Below are 18,826 nucleotides of genomic sequence, written 5' to 3'. Positions count from 1 at the left end.
TTTAAAAAAAAATTTAAAATTCTGGCCAATGGGGTTATGTGGTTCTGTCTAGTCACCGTTTTAAAACAGAACTCCATTAATGCTGTACAGAAAGTGAGAAATGTGTAGTTTCAGCAGGATACAGAATGACTCAGTGGCCAAGGAGGGGCTAACTTCTTTTTCAGGCAGCTCTGCTTTTTCCTTATCTGTGTTTAATCCTGGGCAGTGGACATTCTCTGCCTCAGTGTCTCAATTTTGTCATCCTGGAAATGAAGTTGACGATAGCACAGTAATGCCTCTGGCAATGGAAAGTGAAGTTTTTACAAGAATAAATTTTCCAAATAACTAAATATTAGTATCCTTTAAAACACAAAACATTTTTAAAAAGTTATTTAAGAAAGGAATCTTTTTAAAATATGCTATATATTGCCTTTGTGAACAGAACATAATGAACATGTTTCTTGACTTAGGATCATCATTATAAATAACAGTGACAACGTAGAAGGAGATCCAGCGTGGTCTAGCAGAAAATTTTTTTTTTAAATTTTTAAATTTTTTTATTTTTAGGCAATTGGGATTAAATGACTTACCCAAGGTCACACAGCCGGTATGTGGCAAGTGTTTGGTCTGAGGCCAAATTTGAACTCAGGTCCTCCTGACATCAGGGCTGGTGCTCTATCCACTGCTCCACCTAGCTTCCCTCCCCCCTCCAGAAAATTGATAAGCTGGGAATCAGGCACCTGGTGTCTATATCCTGCTGTGTCACTAACTAGCTGTGTGCCTTGGGCAAGTCATAGGGCCTGGGTTCCCTCTGCTGTAGAATGAGAGCATTGAACTCCTCTCCAGCTTTAAATATGTTTTCGTTTTTAAGGTATGTGGAGGAGCCAAGTGGCTTGACCGTGTTTTACACCTATAAGATCTGAAGTGAAATGTTTGCAAAAAACAAAAAATGAGTTTACTTAGCAATAGCTTGGAAAAGACAGCCATTAAGGATGCAGTCCTCGTTCTAGTATACAGAGCTCTCCCTTATCTCCATATGGAAATGCATGTGGTCAGTTGACTGTGGTGACTTGCTGGGGAGTGGAATTTTTATTTAAGTCTGAGGGACACTAGCTCCTCTTAGGCCAGACTTTTTAACGTCCTAGGTAACCTGCAGGCCATGGCACCAACTTGAGCCTTAGTCCCATCGACCAACCCAAGGGACCAAGTTTTGGCTTCTCTAAAAGTTCCCTCGTTTCCTCAGGGAGCAGGGATGAGATTTGAGCCCTGATTCCATGTCCATGCTCTCTCCCTGATGACCGGAAGTTAATGTAGAGAAGTGACCTGCTTGAAGACCAAACTGGTGCTTTCTAAGTGTTTGTTGAATTGGGGCCAGCTGGTCCTGGGTCAGTGGCTCGAGGTGACTACTTTTCTAAGTGCTTGAAGCTACTTTTTTCTGGTTTTCAGGCTCTTCCCCTTGATGTTAGCTGTTTCTTCCAATTCAGGCCCCAGCTCATAGACTCTTAGGTTCTTGGATTTAGAACTGAAAGGGACCTCAAAGGCCACAGAATCATTGTGCAGAAGAGCCAAGCGAGGCCTAAGTAGGTTAAGTGATTTGCTTAAGATCACACAGGCGATGTCAAAGTGTCAAAGATAGGATTTGAACTCAGTCTTTGGACTCCAGAGCCAGAATTCTTTCCATTGTTTGCCTCCCCTTTCTAGTTTGCTGCTCCTGATTCGAGATTTGGGAGACCAGATAATAAACCCCATTAGAGTTGGGTCTAAGCACCAAGCTTGGTCCATGGAAGGATTGAGAAAATGCACCTTTCCTTTCTCTGTTCTGAGGTGGGAGAGTCAGATAATGAATGCATTTACAGTAAACTCCATCGATGTGGTAGTTGGTTTTTTCTTTCTGTTTTATTTTGTTAAGAAGGAATGACTCACTGGGGATGGAAGGGGAATGGAATATACTCAGAAATGAAAGTGATGGAAAAATGATATCAATACAATATTTAAAAAATTGAAGTAAACAGACTGAGTGGTCATGGTGGGGGCTGGTCTGAGTATCTCTGTTGTGAGTGAAGCATTTAACCTTTAGTACATGGACTTTCTGACATCTGTTTTGGTGTCTTGGAGGCCTCCTTCACTTACTTCCAGGTTACTGACAATATTCTGAATTGTCGAGGTTGCTGGACAACCTTGGAGCCGAGTGGCATGTTACAGCAATGATGTTAAATTAACCATTGTTGTTCGGTGGTTCAGTTGTGTCTGGCTCTTCATGACCCTGTGGACCAACTGTCTATGGGGTTTTCTTGGCAAAGATCCTGGAGTGGTTTGCCGTTTCCTTCTCCAGGGGAACCAGTGTATCCTTTTGTCAGGCAATTAGAGGTTAAGTGACTTGCCCAGGGTCACACAGCTAGGACGTGTCTAAGGCTGAATTTGAACTCAGGTCTTCCTGATTCCAGGCCCCGTGCTCCTCTCTCCACTGAGCCACCAGCGGCCACCTTTGAAATTCACCAGGTTACTGTAAATAGTAGCAACTAAAATCATTTAAAGTATTTGCAAAAACATAAGGTGATAAGTACTGCAGATAATTAGATAATGTCATTTTCAACTGAATACTTTTTAGCCCTCAGAGGACTTATTGTGACTCCTGGCATTTGGCTCCTCCCTTCACTAATGCACAGCATCATCCTTCTGTGCTTTAATAGATGGTTTTCTGTCACCCTGGTGATGAGGCTCTGTAAACTTCAGGAGCCTGGTCTCCCACAAAACACACACACTCACACACACACACACACACACACACACACAAACACACATATGAATGAAAGTGATCTATCAAAGAGCAGACTTGTTCCTGTGAAAACTCATTTTCACTTAATAACTGAGACTAATTGCTATCAGCCATTTGACAGTTAAACTGACTTTTATCACAAAGAATTATATCTATATCAAGTACAACTTTTAGGACGTGCTTACCAAATTATTATTTTTTTAAGGATATTCACCTGAAGATCACGTTATTCAGGCTAAGATCTTTAAAGAGGTCTGGACAAGCCAAATGAAAAAATGTGCCAATGGTTATGGAGAAAATTAAGAAAGCTGCAAATTGGACCTAGAAGCTTTATCTTCCTTTTCACCGAAACATGAAAAGGCTCAGTCTTTTCAACATTCAAGACCCCTGTCTCTTAAGGACTGGGCAGAGAAATGTGGTTCAAAAAAGGTGGATTGTGAAACCTCAGGTGCACTGAGGTAGAACCCAAACAACAGAAGTCCACTGTGAAGGGATCAAGATTAGAAAGAGATAAAATCATACAATGTAAGGCCACTGGGTGATATGCCTACAGGATATTTCAGGAAGAAGATATAGAGAGCTAGAATCGTTTGTAGAAACAAATCAGGAGCTGGAAAATGTATTTTGAACTAAAGTAACATACAAATTATTAAGTTAAATTCAGTAATTAAATTACAATTTCATATTTGTCAGTTTTCAAATTTCATATTTGTTAATAGCAGCCGTTTAGGTAATGGAACTATGGCTTTGGTTTGGCTTATAAAGTAAAAATGCAATTTTCATGTATAAAATAGATAGAACTGAATTCTGAAATGCTGTTTTAGAGAAGAATCATTTTCTGTTTGCCTCATTTTCATTTTATGAAATGTAACTTTAGAAATGATTTCTTAATCTGGAGAGATGACTCCTTTTTGATTCTTGTTCACTATCAGGTCAGTCTATCAATTGGAAGGTCATTATTTCAAAAAATATGTCCATCAGGGGGTTGAAGAAAAAGCAGCCAAAGACGTTCAAAGTCAAAGTGATCACAATGGATGCCGAAATGGAATTCAGCTGTGAGGTAAGAGACATGGTGATGTATTATCGAACTCCTGGTTTTATAAATCACTCAGAGAAAAAGGAATTTTGGTTTTGGTCAGTGTGCTTTCTCTGGAAGGTATTTGATAGGCACCAGAAACAGAGGAAGGTGGAGGAAAGTAAGAAAATTGTATATTTTCATGGATTTTCATTAATTGACCTAATTGATTTTTTTGGTCTTCTGCTTACCAGTCGAATTAGCTGTTAGTTATTCAGACTTGAAATCTTTCACCACTGGAATCCTGTGTGAATATGTCACAGCGCGAGGCACTGTCTTGACATACAGTTATAAACCAGAAGCAGACGTGCATTAGTAGGACAAGCTCATACCGAACCATCCTTTTGGGCTGGCAGGAGCTCTGTGACAACCAGCTGCACCTGGGTTATTTTATTGGCTTAGTGCTCCTTATTGACATTCCTCAGATAGTGTAGCGAGTAAGAGCATGAATCTTTGGTAATGATCCAGGTGTCATCAAAGGCTTTTTCTTCCTTCAAGACCGAGCTGATGATTTGCTAACACTAATGTACTAAGAATTTCTTAGATCAATGATACACCCATTCTGGTACCCTAGTGCGAGGTGCTGGTCTCTGATCAGACAGGGAATAGTAAAAGCAGGATACCTCATTCTAGAAGTGGAAAGAGGGATTTCAACACCTCTTCCATTTGGGGACGTGTCTCCTTGTTTCTGAGTGCCCTGCGTATGTGAGGTGGTGTCCCTACACATTGGGATTTCCTAGTTCTAGCCTCAGAGCAGTGGGCAATACTGAAGATTAAAGGTTCAATGAAATGCCAACAATGACCAGGAGTTTCTTGATTCAAGGCTTTGTTTGGCCAGTAGAATGCCATCTATAAATTGGAATGGTGTGGGAATAAGCAGGCAGATTGCATGAAAGAAGTCCCTATGCCTCATGAGGACTGAGCTATACTTTCATTGTTTCAGATGAAATGGAAGGGGAAAGATTTGTTTGATCTGGTGTGCCGAACTCTAGGGCTCCGGGAGACCTGGTTCTTTGGCCTACAGTATACCATTAAGGGAGTCTGTGCCTGGTTAAAGATGGAAAAAAAGGTGAGGAAAACCCCAAACTGCCAGCTAAACACTAGGACAGTTAAAAGTGTTGTTCGTTACAAATACATGTGACAGTATACAGGAATGGAAATGATAGTGAATCCTATATATTTTTAAAAAATTAAATGATCAACATTAGAAAAAAAGTCCTTCAAAATAGTTAAGTAAGATTTAAGGTACATGCCAAATCATTATAAAATGTCTAAATTATTTTGTTTCCATTGAAGTATGAAACGGGAAAATATGGACAAATTCCTTCTATGTATTAGTTTTTTTGCCACTGATTTATAATATACCCTTTCCTTCCATTTGTGGTTGCCATTAAAATAGGTGTTGTTAGCGTTCTGATTTTTCTCTGCAGTTGCTAATACTTACCATTTTGCCTCTTTTTATGTTTGCATGCTTGGAACCAGGTTTTGGAACAAGAAATTCCCAAGGAAGATCCAATAAAATTCTGTTTTTTGGCCAAGTTTTACCCAGAGAAAGTGGAGGAAGAACTCCTTCAGGAAATCACTCAACACCTTTTTTTTCTTCAGGTTAGAGGATGATGAAAATATTAGTCTTTCTTGAAATCCTTCATTTTCTGCCTCCTTTCCCTTCTGAAGTATCTATAATAGCATCAGTTAGGTTTCCTGTGCCTGCCTGCCTGTTTTGTAAGGAGAGCTAAGTATTACTTTAAGCCATTCTATTTACATACCCATCAGTACTATTCTGCCTGAATTTCTCTTGCTTTTTGAGCACATGAATGGATAGTACTATTCTCTATGTAAAGAAAGAGCACCCAGTTATGATGTAGGGTTCCCTTTTCTGTCCCATTTCTTTTGCTTAGTAAATAAAAGCATGTGATTGGACCCTGTTTTCTAAGGAGGACTCTGGTTTGGACAGACACTTGATACCATGGTTTGCATGAGCCACATGCATTGGACCCCATTGGGGTGGGGTCCACAGGCTGTCCCATGATCATTCCCACTTGCAGTAGGAAAAACTGATGTTGCATTTCAAGGAAGAATGGGACCCGCAGCCACCTAGGGCTGTAACCTAAGGGCTCATTGTTTTTAGGAAAGAAGGACTCTCATGTACATAGCCTTATTAGAAACACAGATTTAAAGTGAGAAATAGGACTAGAAAGATGATTTCCAAGGTCCCTTCCAGCTCTGAGATTCCATGATACCATAAAGACTGGAAACTTGATAAGTTTCTTGATTCAGTGGATTCTCTGGCAAATCTTAGCTGTGCCTGACTTAGTAGCATTGGTCGTATGTCTCTTTTTCATATTAGTACAAATGGATGCTTGCTTTGCAGCAGCTTTCCGTACCTTGCCTTCATTTCCATGTTAATTGACTCCTTTGGTTTGCTGGAAGGGACCATCGATATCATTTGGCACAGGGGTTCTTAACCCGGGGTACACAGAACCCAAAAGATCCATGAACTTGAATGGGGAAAAATTATATCTATTTCAATAGAATCTGTTATTTGTGATCCCATGTATATACATTTAAAAACATGACTCCGAGAAGGGGTTCCAAGGCTTTCCCAGAAACTGCCAAAGGGACCCAGGGCACAAAGGAAGTTAAATACCCTTGGTCTAGAGCAAAGTCTTCCTTCTACAGGGAAGGACACTGTGGCCCTGAGGAAAAGGTTAAGTACGAAGTTCTTTATGAAGAAGTGCTAGCTGTACTTTGTCTCTGAACAAGAGAACACACTTATGGTGCAGAATCAAGGAGGATGGGAAACCGGGAGAAAATCCACCAGCAATGTAGGACTAGCTTGCTGACTTATTATAGACATTTTTTAGAGTTTCCATTTGGGCAAGAGGGTCTCTTATGACTCTGGATTCTCTTCTAACCTTAGAGAAAGTCTTGTCAAGTGGCATTCCCTGAGGTAAGCTATGTGGAAAATAATCAGCAACAAGATGTTATAGGAGCTTACTGCAGACAGGCTTTGAGGTAAGGGAGGTGGGCCAGTGCTCTCACGTCTAGTACCAGGAGGTGATCATGCTCTGAGACACTTCCGGAGATGCGTGGTTTTCTAGAGAGAAGGGAGAAACCACCCTACTGGGTGACTGGGGAAAGTCATTTAATCTCTCTGAGACTTACATTGTCATCTTCAAAATGGGGATGATAATACTCATACATCACTACCTGCATTACAGGGTCACTGTGAAGAGAGGACCTCATGAAACTGTGATAAATAAATATTTGGGTCCCTCTGGCTGTTATTTCTGCTAGTGACTGTTGACTTCCAAGGCCTCTTCCTTAGTATATATGTTAAAGGGAAACTTGGGATATATAATTAGAATAATTGGAAAAAATGAAACATGCAGGGCATCATAGCCTTTGGTGATCTTCAGGGCTAATATCCTTTTTCCCTTGTTTAAGTGTAGGTGGCACAGTATTTAGTTAGTAGTTAGTTTGCAGGTGGCACAGTGTTGACCTGGAGTAGGGAAGACCTGAGTTCAAATTCTGCCTCAGACATTCATTAGCTTGTTGTTTACCTCAGTTTCCTCATCTATAAAATGGGGGTAATAATATCACTTCGCTTCCAGGGTTGTTGGGAAGATCAAATGAACTAATATTTATCATGGTGCCTGGCACCTAGTAGGCACTTAATCAATGCTTATTTCCTTCCTTCGTATTCAGATTATGATAAACTCCCAATAAGCTCAAGAGTTTAGTTTAGTTTAGTTGTTTGATTTCTCATAAATGATGTTTTTTTTTTTGTGGGTATGGAAGCTCACAGAACATGTAAACAAACCTTTATCTTCTTTGCTGCTGGATGTGAAGAATAATTAGAGTAGAGTTGTGCCTTGAAAGATTTAGTTTTTTCTAATTCATCACCAGACCAGTAGTGAACAGACTCCAGAATTCAGTTCTCTTCCATTATATTATGGAATATCCTTTGCTGGTATTTACATGGTACTTTAAGGTTTTGGAAGTGCTTTATATACATGTACTATAGGCATAATTATCCCCATTTTAGACATGAAGAAGCTGAGGCTCAGAGAGGTTATATCTATAGTAGCTAAGAAAGTTTATTTGTTGTTGTTCAGTCATGTTCAACTCTTCATGACCCCATTTGGAGTTTTCTTGGCAGAGACACTGGAGTGATTTGCCATTTCCTTCTCCAGCTCATTTTACAGATGAGGAAACTGAGGCAAACAGGGTAAAGTGACTTGCCCAGGGTCACATGGATAATTAGTGTCTGAGGCCGGATTTGCACTGGGGTCTTCCAGACTCCAGGCCTGGTGCTCTATCCACTGCGCCACCTAGCTTCCCTAACAAAACTTTCACATTTTTACTGAATCCGTATTCAGGACATACTATGCAGCCTCTCAGTTAACATCCAATTAACAGTCTGAAGACTTGTCTGGGTGCACATAGCCTCCCATCACTGTATCCCCAGTGCCTGGCATAGTACTTTGCCTATAATAGGTGCCTAATAAATATTTGAATCGATTATTCCCCCATCTACTATTGGATAGGACACTTACAGAGTTAAAATACCTGATTTTCCCTTGGGCCTTTAAAGTGTTACTTGACACCAGTTTTCTAAAGGGGCCTTGAAATGACAGGAGCACCACAATTTTCCTCAAAGTTGCACAACAAAACCCAGCTTTTAAGCTTTTCTTTCCTTCTGAACCTGCCTCAACTGGCCTTAGTGTTTGGAGATGTAATTACCAAAATTCTCCTCATTCCAAAGTAGGAAAGCTGGAGACCAAAACATATTTGAACTTGCACATTGCCCTGATGATAAAGCATTTAAGGTCACACCTGATTCTTAATTACAGAACATGTACAGACAACTGGATGTTAGTAAATTTTCATTTTACATCTCAAAAAAAGGGGGTTCCACAGGAGCCAAATCCACATGAGAAAACCTGGCCTTCGGGGCTTATGTCTGCAGCATGGAAAGGTGTAGAAAGGTGTTGAAAGACTAATAAAGAACCGTCACAGCATTTACGTCAAAATTGACACACTCAGCAGTGACTCTCAGTCATTTTCTGTGGTAAAATACAGTGTTTGTATCATTATGAGGGTTTAAAAAACTTTCACTTTGGAAAGCAAAATATTTTCCATTTTTCCATTTTAATAGTTCAGCAATGCTTTTACCTGCATTTCAAATCAAATCCATGTACTTGACTCATCTGAGAATAGAATGCAAAGAAATATGAGTCTTCATGGCTGGCTTCTGTGTGTCCTGGTGCGTTTTTGAAAGGAGAGCTAAGTGTGACCTGAAGTTTCTCACTTTTTCCACAGGGGCCCTCATTAAGACTGGGAGTTAGTCTTTCCTAATTCTCATTTTGCGTATCTGAAGGAGAGATTTGGGTAGATGTCTCAGTTGGGGGCGGAGGTGAGAGCTAGCAAAGTTCCCAGAAACGTGCCCATGTAATGGACTAAAACACTGAGACACATAAGAGAGTTAAGAGTTGGAAAGAGGCAAGTGATGAATGCTCTTCTCATGAATATGGCGCCATGAATGATCCTGCCGATTCCTGTGTCTGAATTATGTTGACTTTCCTTTTAGTTCCTCCTCATATTAGGAGAAAGAACACATCTGCTATTGCCCATGAAATAAGATCCGGGGAGATAATAGAGAAAACATAAGGGTTGTTGACATTCTCCCGGTGTTCACAGCGTTCAGCTTGAAAGAGTTGTTTGCTTTCGATCATTTACACTCCAAAGCCATATTTCCTTTCCAGCCAATACTTTGTGTTCAAATCCATCTAGATTTGGGGTGGGGCAGGCAGGGCAGGCAGCAATTCATTTAGGCTCAGAGGCACCGAGGTGGCTCAAAGGGGTAATTGGGGGTGGAATCTCCACTCCTTTGTTATTGTAAGATTCTCTAGAGTACTTTCTTAGGATGAGGAAGGGGAGGAGCAGTGGGCCTCAGATTGTGTGGACTGGATGGGTTAAATTCCCTCTGTCCATAAAGTCCTAAATAAAGTCAAATAGCTGAGTTGTGACCCAACAACTTATCTTTCTGGAACATGGCTCTTCAGCAGCTTCGCCTATCCAGAACACCATCCCTAAAAAGGAAATAAGCAGACAAGACCTCTAAACAGCCAGACAGATGTAGTAAAACCCAGTCATTAAAGCTGATAGCTAGCATTTCTACAGGGACTTAAGATCTGTAAAACACTGTACATGTATATTATTTGATCCTCACCACAACCCTGGGAAGTAGGGCTATTGTAGTCATTTTACAGAGGTGGAGACTGAGACAGACAGGACTTGTGTTGTTGTTGAGTTGTTCATTCATGTCTGACTCTTGGTGATCCCATGGACCATAGCATGCCAGGTCCTTCTATCCTCTACTATCTCTTGAAGTCTATCCAAGTTCATGTTTGTTGTTTCCATGACACTATCTATCCATCTCATCCTCTGCCATCCCCTTTTCCTTTTGCCTTCGATCTTTCCTGACATCAGGGTCTTTTCCAATGAGTTCTGTTTTCTCATCATATAGCAAAAGTGTTTAAGTGTTAGCTTCAGTATTTGACTTTCTAGTGAATGGTCTGAATTAGTTTCTTTAAATATTGACTGATTTGACTTCCGTGTTGTCCAAGGGACTCTCAGAAGTCTTCTCCAGCACCACAATTCGAAAGCGTTAATTCTGTGGCACTCAGCTTTCCTTATGGTCCAACTCTCACAGCCGTATATTGCTGCTGGAAAAACTGTAGCTTTGGCTATAGGGACCTTTGTTAGCAAGGTGATGTGTCTGCTTTTTAGCGTGCTGTCCAGATTTGCATAGCTTTTCTTCCAAAGAGCAAGTGCTTTTTAGTTTCATGGTTGCAGTCGCCGTCTTCAGTGATCTTGGAGTCCAAGAATATAAAATCTGACACGCCTTCCATTTCTTCTTGCTCTTTTGCCAGGAAGTGATGGGACCAGTTGCCAAGATCTGAGGTTTTTTTTTTTTTACATTAAGCTTCAAACCAGCTTTTGTACTCTCTTCTTTCCCCTCCTTCAAGAGGCTTTTTAATTCTTCACTTTTTGCTTTCAAAGTGGTGTCATCTGCATATCTGAGATTGTTAATATTTATCCCAGCAACCTCACTTTGAGCTTTTGATTTGTCCAGCCTGGCATTTTGCATTATATACTCTGCAGATAAATTAAGTAAGGTGACTATATGCAGCCTTGTCATATTCCTTTTCCAATCTTAAACCAATTAGTTATTCCATGTTTGGTTCTGACTGTTGCTTCTCCTTTGAAATGTTTTTTTGTTGCTACTCCTGAACAATATTGTGAACCTCTGTCCATAGTTCTTCAGGCCCTCTATCTACCAGATCTAATTCCTTAAATCTATTAATCACTTCCATTTCATATTCATAAGGGATGTAATTTAGGTCATGCCTATATGGTCTGATGGCATTCCCTAAGTTAATTTTTCAATAAGAAGCTCATGATCTGGGCCATAGTCAACTCCAGGTGATGTTTTAACTGACCATATAGAGCTCCTCCACCTTTGACTGCAAAGTCTATAATCAATCTGGTTTTTTTTTTTTGGTGAGGCAATTGGGGTTAAGTGTCACACAGCTAGTAAGTGTTACGTGTGAGGCCGAATTTGAGCTCAGGTCCTCCTGACTGCACGGCCGGTGCTCCAAATCAGTGTTTTTTATGTTGACCATCTGGTGTTGTGCGTGTGTAGCGTCACCTTCTGGGTTATTGAAAAAGAATGTTTGTTACGACCAGTGCATTAACCTTGAGAAAACTATTAGTCTCTGCCCTGCTTCATTTTGTACTCCAAAGTGAAACCTGCCTCTTATTCCAGTTATCTTTTCATTTCCTATTTTAGTATTCCAATTCACTTTGGTGAATGTGATACCTTTTTTTGGTGTTATTTCTAGAAGATATTGTAGGTCTTCATAGAACTGATCAACTTTGGCTTCTTCAGCATCACTTGTTGGAACATAGACTTGTTATTACTGTGATGCTGAATGTTTGCCTTGGATTTGAACAGATATCATTCTGTCTTTTTTGAGATTACATCCCAGTATGGTTTTTTTCACTCTTTTATTGACTATGAGGGTTTCTTCATTTCTAAGGGATTCTTGCCACTAGTAGTGTATGTAGTGATCACTTGAATTAAATTCAACCATTCCTGTCCATTTGAGTTCACTGACACCTAAGCTGTCGCTATTTAATTTTCTATTTTAATTTTCCATCTCCAGTTTACCTTGGTTCATAGAAGTTAACTAATCTAATCCTTGCCCAAAGCATCAATCAGATTCCTCTATGTCTAACCTCTTGAAGACCTCTTGTATCTGGTAATTTTCTACTTTTTCCAGGCAACTTGTCTCATTTTGAGACATAGCTAATCATTGGGAATTTTCTCTTTAGGTTACACATACCTTCTTATAAATTCTACCCACTTGTCTTCATCTTGCCGTGCTGGGCCAAGTAGAGCCGGTCTAATCCTTACCTCTGACAAACCTTCAAATCCTGATCAGAGAAGGCAGGTAAATTTGTAATACAGTTTAGAAAATTTTCATCCAAAACTTGGTCAAATGATTGAAATTAGAAAGTTTTGAAGCTTAAAGCAATGAATTCTCAGCTCTTCAGAAAATTCTACTATCCAGAATGACCTCGTGCTCAAATTTCTGATTAGTTGAGGCCTTACTTAGATTATAGGAAGTTACCATTTTGTAAAGTAATTGTGAGGTTTGCTTTGTTTGGATTTATACAAATCACTTAACGTTTACCTGTCTGTTTCCTCACCTGTAAAATGAGTTTAACAATAGCTCCTACCTATGTCATATCATACTGATGATTCATACTGAATTTGCAGTCCACTAAAACCCCCAGGTATTTTTAGACAAAGTCCAACTTTGATGCCTACCCTTGCTACTCCCCCCACCCCACCCCCAGTGTTTTACTTGTGAGGTTAACTTTTCTTTCTTTGTTTGTTTGTTTTTTGGCTAGGCAGTGGGGTTAAGTGACTTTCCCAGGATCACACAGCTAGTTTCAGGTGTCTGGGGTCAGATTTGAACTCAGGTCCTCCTGACTCCAGGGCCAGTGCTGTATCCACTGTGCCACCTTGCTGCCCTGTGAGGTTGATTTTTTACACTGATGTATAAGACTTTACATTTATCCCTAGTAAATTTTATCTGATTAGATTTGGCTTAACACTCTAGGATGCCAACTACTTTTTGAACCCTACCTTTTTCATTCTGTGTTCCTCCCAGCTTTGTGTTATCTAGAAACCTGATAAGTTTGCTGTCTATCCCTTATCCAAGGCATTGATAACAATGTTAAAACCTTCTGGGCCCTAGCACAGCTCCCTAGGACTTCTATTAGACAAACTACTTCATTCCCAGTGGACATGAACAACTGCTCTGAATCCTGTACCATCATCTGCCCTGTTATTTCCATTGGGTAGCATGAAGTTTGGATGAATGTCTTGATGTAATCTAGGAAAACTATTTATCTTACCTTGATCTACCAGTCTAATAACCTTGTCAAAACAAGGAAATTACCTTAGTCTGACATAACTTCTTTTTGATGAAAACATGCCAGTGAATATTGCTTCTCACAATCTTGACTTTTTCCAGGAATCCAGGGCAAGCTCATTGACCTTAGTTCTCAGGGTCCATTTTTGTCTGTCTTTTAAGAATTGGGTCAGTTTTCCTTTTCTAGACTAATGATACCTCTCTTATTCTCTACAGTTTTTCAGAGATAACAGTCACAATTCAGCAGACATGTCCACCAGATCTTTCCATGTGGATCAGTGGAATTCATCCAGGCCCAGTACTTAGACTTCTTAAAGGCACCAGGACATTTTCTTACTTGCTCACTATTTGTCTTGGGTTTTAACTCCCCGTTAGCCATTTTTGTTCTTTTCAGCCCAAAGATAATTTTTTTTTGGTCAGAAAAAAAGCCCAAGCAAAATAAAAGTTGGACAGCTTCACTTTCACTCAGACAGTTGTCATCATGATTAGATGAATAAAAATTTTAAAAAGTTTTGGTGCTAAAAAAAAAAAAATTTTGATGCTTACAGTAATGAATCCTCAGCTTTCAGAACATTTTGCTTAGTCCCAGTGACTTAGTCTCCAAGGTTCTGTTTAGCCAAGGACAGGGACTGTTGCATTTTGGTCTTGATCCAGTGTCTGGCACCTAGTAGGTGCTTAATAAATGTTTGTTGATTGCTCATTCCATCTACCCTAGTCCACAGTCCCACTCCATCTTGTGTTGTCAATACAGCTAAACAAAATCCTAAGTGTTTTTGTTGTCTTTAGTTTCTTGACCTGTCTTAGCTCTTTCTGAGCTTGAGCTCACAGGTATACATGGGAAAATAGTTACAAAGAATGTGTGAATGGGAGCATAGTTTTAGGACTCTCCAAGCACATCAATATGCAAAGAATTTTTCCCCTTCTCTCCCCCTCCCCCCCCCATCCCAGTAGAATATGTTTGCATGGCATCCTGGAATCTTTCACAACCTGAAACTATAAGTTTCCTTTGTTGCTGAATCCTGCTATGGCCTCACCGGCAGCTTTGTAGGGTAGAGAAGGTGATTGCAGTGAAAGAAGGGAAGACCCAGCTTCTCAGAAACTTCCAGGTCTTCGGTGCTCTCCCAGATTTTCCTTCCCCACCTTCCCAAAGAGATTAAAGCATTTCTGTTGGGGACTTCCAAATATGAAAAGCTTTCTAGGGAAGGGTGTGTTCAATAGAATATGCAAGTGATTTTCAAGTGATATAATCAGGGCTTTGGTCACAAAGAATTTCTGTTCTCATTCCTACTAATTCAGTTAGATTGAGGACCTTATATGTGAGAAGCATTGTCCTAGACAGGGATCCAGAGAAACCTCGCTTTCCATAGAGCTTCTCTGCTAATGGGGTGGCAGATTATAACTAGTACTGTCAGTCCAGGTAGTGCAGAGGAAGGAGTACTAGCAACCGGGGGCATTTGTTCATAAAATCATTCAACAGATACTTTTTGAGGGCCTACTAAGTGCCAGGCAATATGCTAGATATACAAAGAGATACAAAGATGAAAAATGAAACAGTCTGCCCTCAAACCACTTATATTCTCAAAGGAAGGGGACATATACTAATTAGTGTACGTAATATGTAAGGGGATATGTACTAATTAGTGACTACAAACTATATCTAAATGTCAGACATTTAGGTGTATGGGGGTGGGTGGAGGCTCTAATAGGTGAGAGGACAAGGAAAGCCTTTCTGGAGGAGGTGGGCCTTAAGCTTGATGTAGGAGGAAGCTTGGAATTCTAAGGGGAAAGGCATTTCAGTCATGGCAGGCAGGAAGTACATAGAAGGCACAGAGATGGGATAGGATGTGGGATATGAGAAACACGTCAGAAATGTAGAGTATGTAAGAAGAAACGATACATCACTAGAGAGCGATAAGTTAGGAGCCAGATTGTGAAGGGCTGTAACAAAACAGAAAGGTGTGGCCATAGGGAGCCCCTGAAGCTTCTTGAACTGGCTGGTGACACAGTCAGACCTGTACTTTAGGAACATCAGTCTGGCTGCTGTGTGGAGGGTGATTGAGGAGGAGAGGAGAGAGATTGGGGACGGGCAGATCAATTAGGGGGCTATTTCAGTCATCCAGGTGAGAAGTGACGAAAGCTAAGGCTAGGACATTGTGTCTGAGAATGGAGAGAAGGACCTGGAAGCAAGGGATGTAGATGGTGTAGAAATGATAAGGCCGGGCAGCTGATTGGCGGTGGGAGGCTAGAAAGGGACAAGTAGAGGATGATGACAAGCTTGTGAAGCTGAGTGACTGCAGGGATGGTGGTGGCCTTGACAGAAATGGGACAGTTAAGAAGTGGGGACAAAGATAATGAGTTTGGTTTTGAGCATGTTGAATTTGAGATGCTGATGGAGTATCTAACGAGAGATGTCTAATAGGCCTTTGGTGATACAGACTTAGTCCTCTGGAGAGAGGCTGGGGATGAATATCTAAATCTGGAAGTGATCTGGGTAGAGGTGATAGCTGGACCCATGGAAGCTGATGAGATCACCAAGAGAAATGGTATAGGAAAAGAAGAGGGCTCAGCACAGAGCCTTGGGGTCATCTGCCCATTGTGGGGGGCGGGAGTAGAGATGACACAGCAATGGGGACTGAAGAGTGGCCTGACAGAGGGGGACAAACCAGGAGAGAGCGATGTTATGAAAACATAGGGAGGAAAAAGTACCTCCAGGAGAGGGTGGTCAACAATGTCAAATGTGCCAGAAACATTCAATAACAACAACATATTGCTAGCATTCATGTAGTGCATTGATGTTTGTAAAACACTTTACAGATACTACCTCATTTGATCCTCACCATAACCCTGGGAGGTCGTTGCTATTATTATCATTTTTAAAAAAATTTTTATTTTTAGGCAATTGGGGTTAAGTGACTTGCCAGGGTCACACAGCTAGTAAGTATCAAGTGTTTGGTCTGAGACCGCATTTGAACTCAGGTCCTCCTGACTTCAGGGCCGGTGCTCTATCCACTGTGCCACCTAGCTGCCCCTATTATTATCATTTTACAAATGAGGAAATGGAGGCAGAGGTTAAGTGACTTGCCCAGGATCACACAGCCAGTAAGTGTCCAAGGCAGATTTGAACTCAGGTCTTCCCATTTCCAAGTACAGTACTCTATTTACTAGATGTCAAGAAGGCTGGAGACTGAGAAAAGGCCATCATCAAATTTAGCTCTGAAGAGATCATTGGTAACTTTGGAGAAAACAGTCTCAGCTTATTGATGAGGTTGGATGCCAGCATGGTTAAGTGAGTGAGAGATAGTTCTAGAAATGTGGTCAGGAAAGGAAGTCGGGATATAGGATGCTAGTGAGGAGGATAGTAGGGCTGTTGTGGTCTGAGAGGTTGAGACCCCTCAAAGACTGGAGTACAGGACGGGGTCGTCTGGAATGAATTCACAGACTCAAGCATTCTTTAAGTCAAGGTGGCAGAGACTTATTGTTACACTTTTCAGCAGGCAAGGATTCTTAAGGAATCTGCGAGAGATTGAGAATGGAGCTAGGGTTTATATGGAAAAGGGCATGGGAAAGGAGGGATACTGATTAGGTAATCCAAAGATGTAGGTGTCTTTGGGAGTTATGGATGGGAAAGTACAGGGAGTATACCAGACAGGGAGGGAGATGATAGAGGTATGGATTTTGGGAGTCTGGCAGGAGGAAAAGTGCTTGGGCCAGCCAAGGACAAAACTCCTTGGGCTGGGCAAGGCACCCCTCTCCCTCTGTCTTGATGAGAGAATGCTCTGCAACAAGGGAAAATTTTCTCACAAGACAGGAGCTTACTAAGGAATTGGGAGGCTTCCAGAGACATGATCTGAGGGCTGGGGCCTGAGTAGCCCAGCACTCTCTCACCCAGCTTTGTGTAGCTGCACCAGGGAGAGAGATAAGGGTATTGCTGGGGCCCATGCATGAGTAATTGCTAGGCACGGTGACCTTGGGTTGGGGAGAAATTGTCAGAGACAGTATGTCTGAGATGAGGGAGAAATTGGGGTCCAAATACAAGCACAAGCACCCAAGCACCTCATCAGGGCCAGGAGAAGGTTTTTTAAAGTACCAGGAAGACCTGGGCTTGTTTGTAGACAATATGGAAAGAACCAGTAGTAACTAATATTCAGATCATGCTTCTGACGCTAGCTAGCTGTGGGACAGTGGGGATGAGGTCACTTAATTAATCTCTAGTCTCTGGGTCAAATGGAGATGAAGATACTAGTCAAACCTACCTCTTAGGGTTGCTCTGGGGCCCAAAGGAGATAATGCAAATTACTTTATAACCTTTAAGAGATATGTAAATGTAAGTTACTGTTTTATTAGATCACCTGTAAAATGGGAAAGATGATACCTCTTACCTTATCTGAACAACTCAAATTTTTCAGAAGCCCTATTTAATACAGACTTCTCTTAGAACATTTTCTCGACTTGATTCAAAAAATCAAAATGAACATGCTCTGAACAGTAGGTTGTCTCTAAGCTTTAGTAGCCTATTGGGCTATTAATATAATCTCAGTTTTAATCAGTATAAATTGCACAAAATTATTTTTTAAAAATGAAAAGAATAGGAAAGAAACTTTCATTATGTTTCTGTTATTGGGACATGGTCTGAGTATATTTGCATTTATTTGACCACTGGTATCTTTAGCCAGATCCTAACTTGAGACCAACTAGAATCAGACATAATTGTTATTATGTCTTAGGTAAAGAAACAGATATTGGACGAAGAAATCTATTGTTCTCCAGAGGTCACTGTTTTGTTGGCTTCATATGCTGTCCAGGCTAAGGTGAGTGTACAGAACTTATGTCTTTATTTTTAGTTTTTTTTTTATTTTAAGTTTAATGTCAGTGAAAAGTTGAATATTGCTTTTTACTGGATATAAAAAAACCACACACACCCCACTGAATGTTTACTGTAAAGAAACACGGTAATTATGTAAATAACCTACTTGGGGAGGATGAAATACATTTGATCAGTTCAGGTCTTTTTTTTTTTTCCCAGTCACGTCTGACTTTTCATGCCTGTATTTAAGGTTTATTGGGCAAAGATGCTAGAATGAGTTGCCATTTCCTTCCCTAGCTCATTTTGCAGATGAGAAAACTGAGGCAGGCGGGATTAAGTGACTTGCCTAGGGTCACATGGCTGGTAAGTATCTGAGGTTGGATTTGAACTCAAGAAGATGAATTTTCCGGACTCCAAACCTGGCGCTCTCTGCACTATGGCGCCACCTAGCCGCCCTTCCAGTATCTGCAGGACAATCATAGGTAGGGTTGGAGTACAGTTATCCCTTCCACGTCTTGATTTTCCCCATCAAGTTTCAATATATCGTTGGTCGGCGTGAGAAATTAAATGGGGATTTTTGGGGAGTTTTGTGGAAGTCACAGATGACATGTGAAGGCCAGCAGAAGACACAGAAAAAGTTTAGAAACTCAAAAATGCATTTGTACACACACACACACACA

The 18,826-nt window shown here is 40.8% G+C and overlaps 1 protein-coding gene across 9 annotated transcripts in view; it reads left to right on the top strand.

The window, feature by feature from the left end:
• The window catches only part of LOC114042837 (merlin-like), a 68,200-nt gene that overhangs the window by 5,845 nt on the left and 43,529 nt on the right, over positions 1-18,826 (top strand). For all 9 annotated transcript variants that reach the window (XM_027861576.1, XM_027861574.1, XM_027861575.1 and 6 more), the window contains exons 2-5: positions 3,688-3,815; positions 4,774-4,899; positions 5,313-5,435; positions 18,067-18,150. In XM_027861576.1, coding sequence (XP_027717377.1) covers positions 3,726-3,815; positions 4,774-4,899; positions 5,313-5,435; positions 18,067-18,150 — 423 coding nt within the window. In that variant the 5' untranslated portion in view covers positions 3,688-3,725. The remainder of the gene's footprint in view (positions 1-3,687; positions 3,816-4,773; positions 4,900-5,312; positions 5,436-18,066; positions 18,151-18,826) is intronic.

The sequence above is a fragment of the Vombatus ursinus genome, unplaced genomic scaffold (assembly GCF_900497805.2).
Source record: "Vombatus ursinus unplaced genomic scaffold, bare-nosed wombat genome assembly UNPS02014768.1, whole genome shotgun sequence".
Classification (NCBI taxonomy): Eukaryota; Metazoa; Chordata; class Mammalia; order Diprotodontia; family Vombatidae; genus Vombatus; species Vombatus ursinus.
Note: the sequence above shows the minus strand (reverse complement) of the source record. Positions and strands in the feature narration are given on the sequence as shown.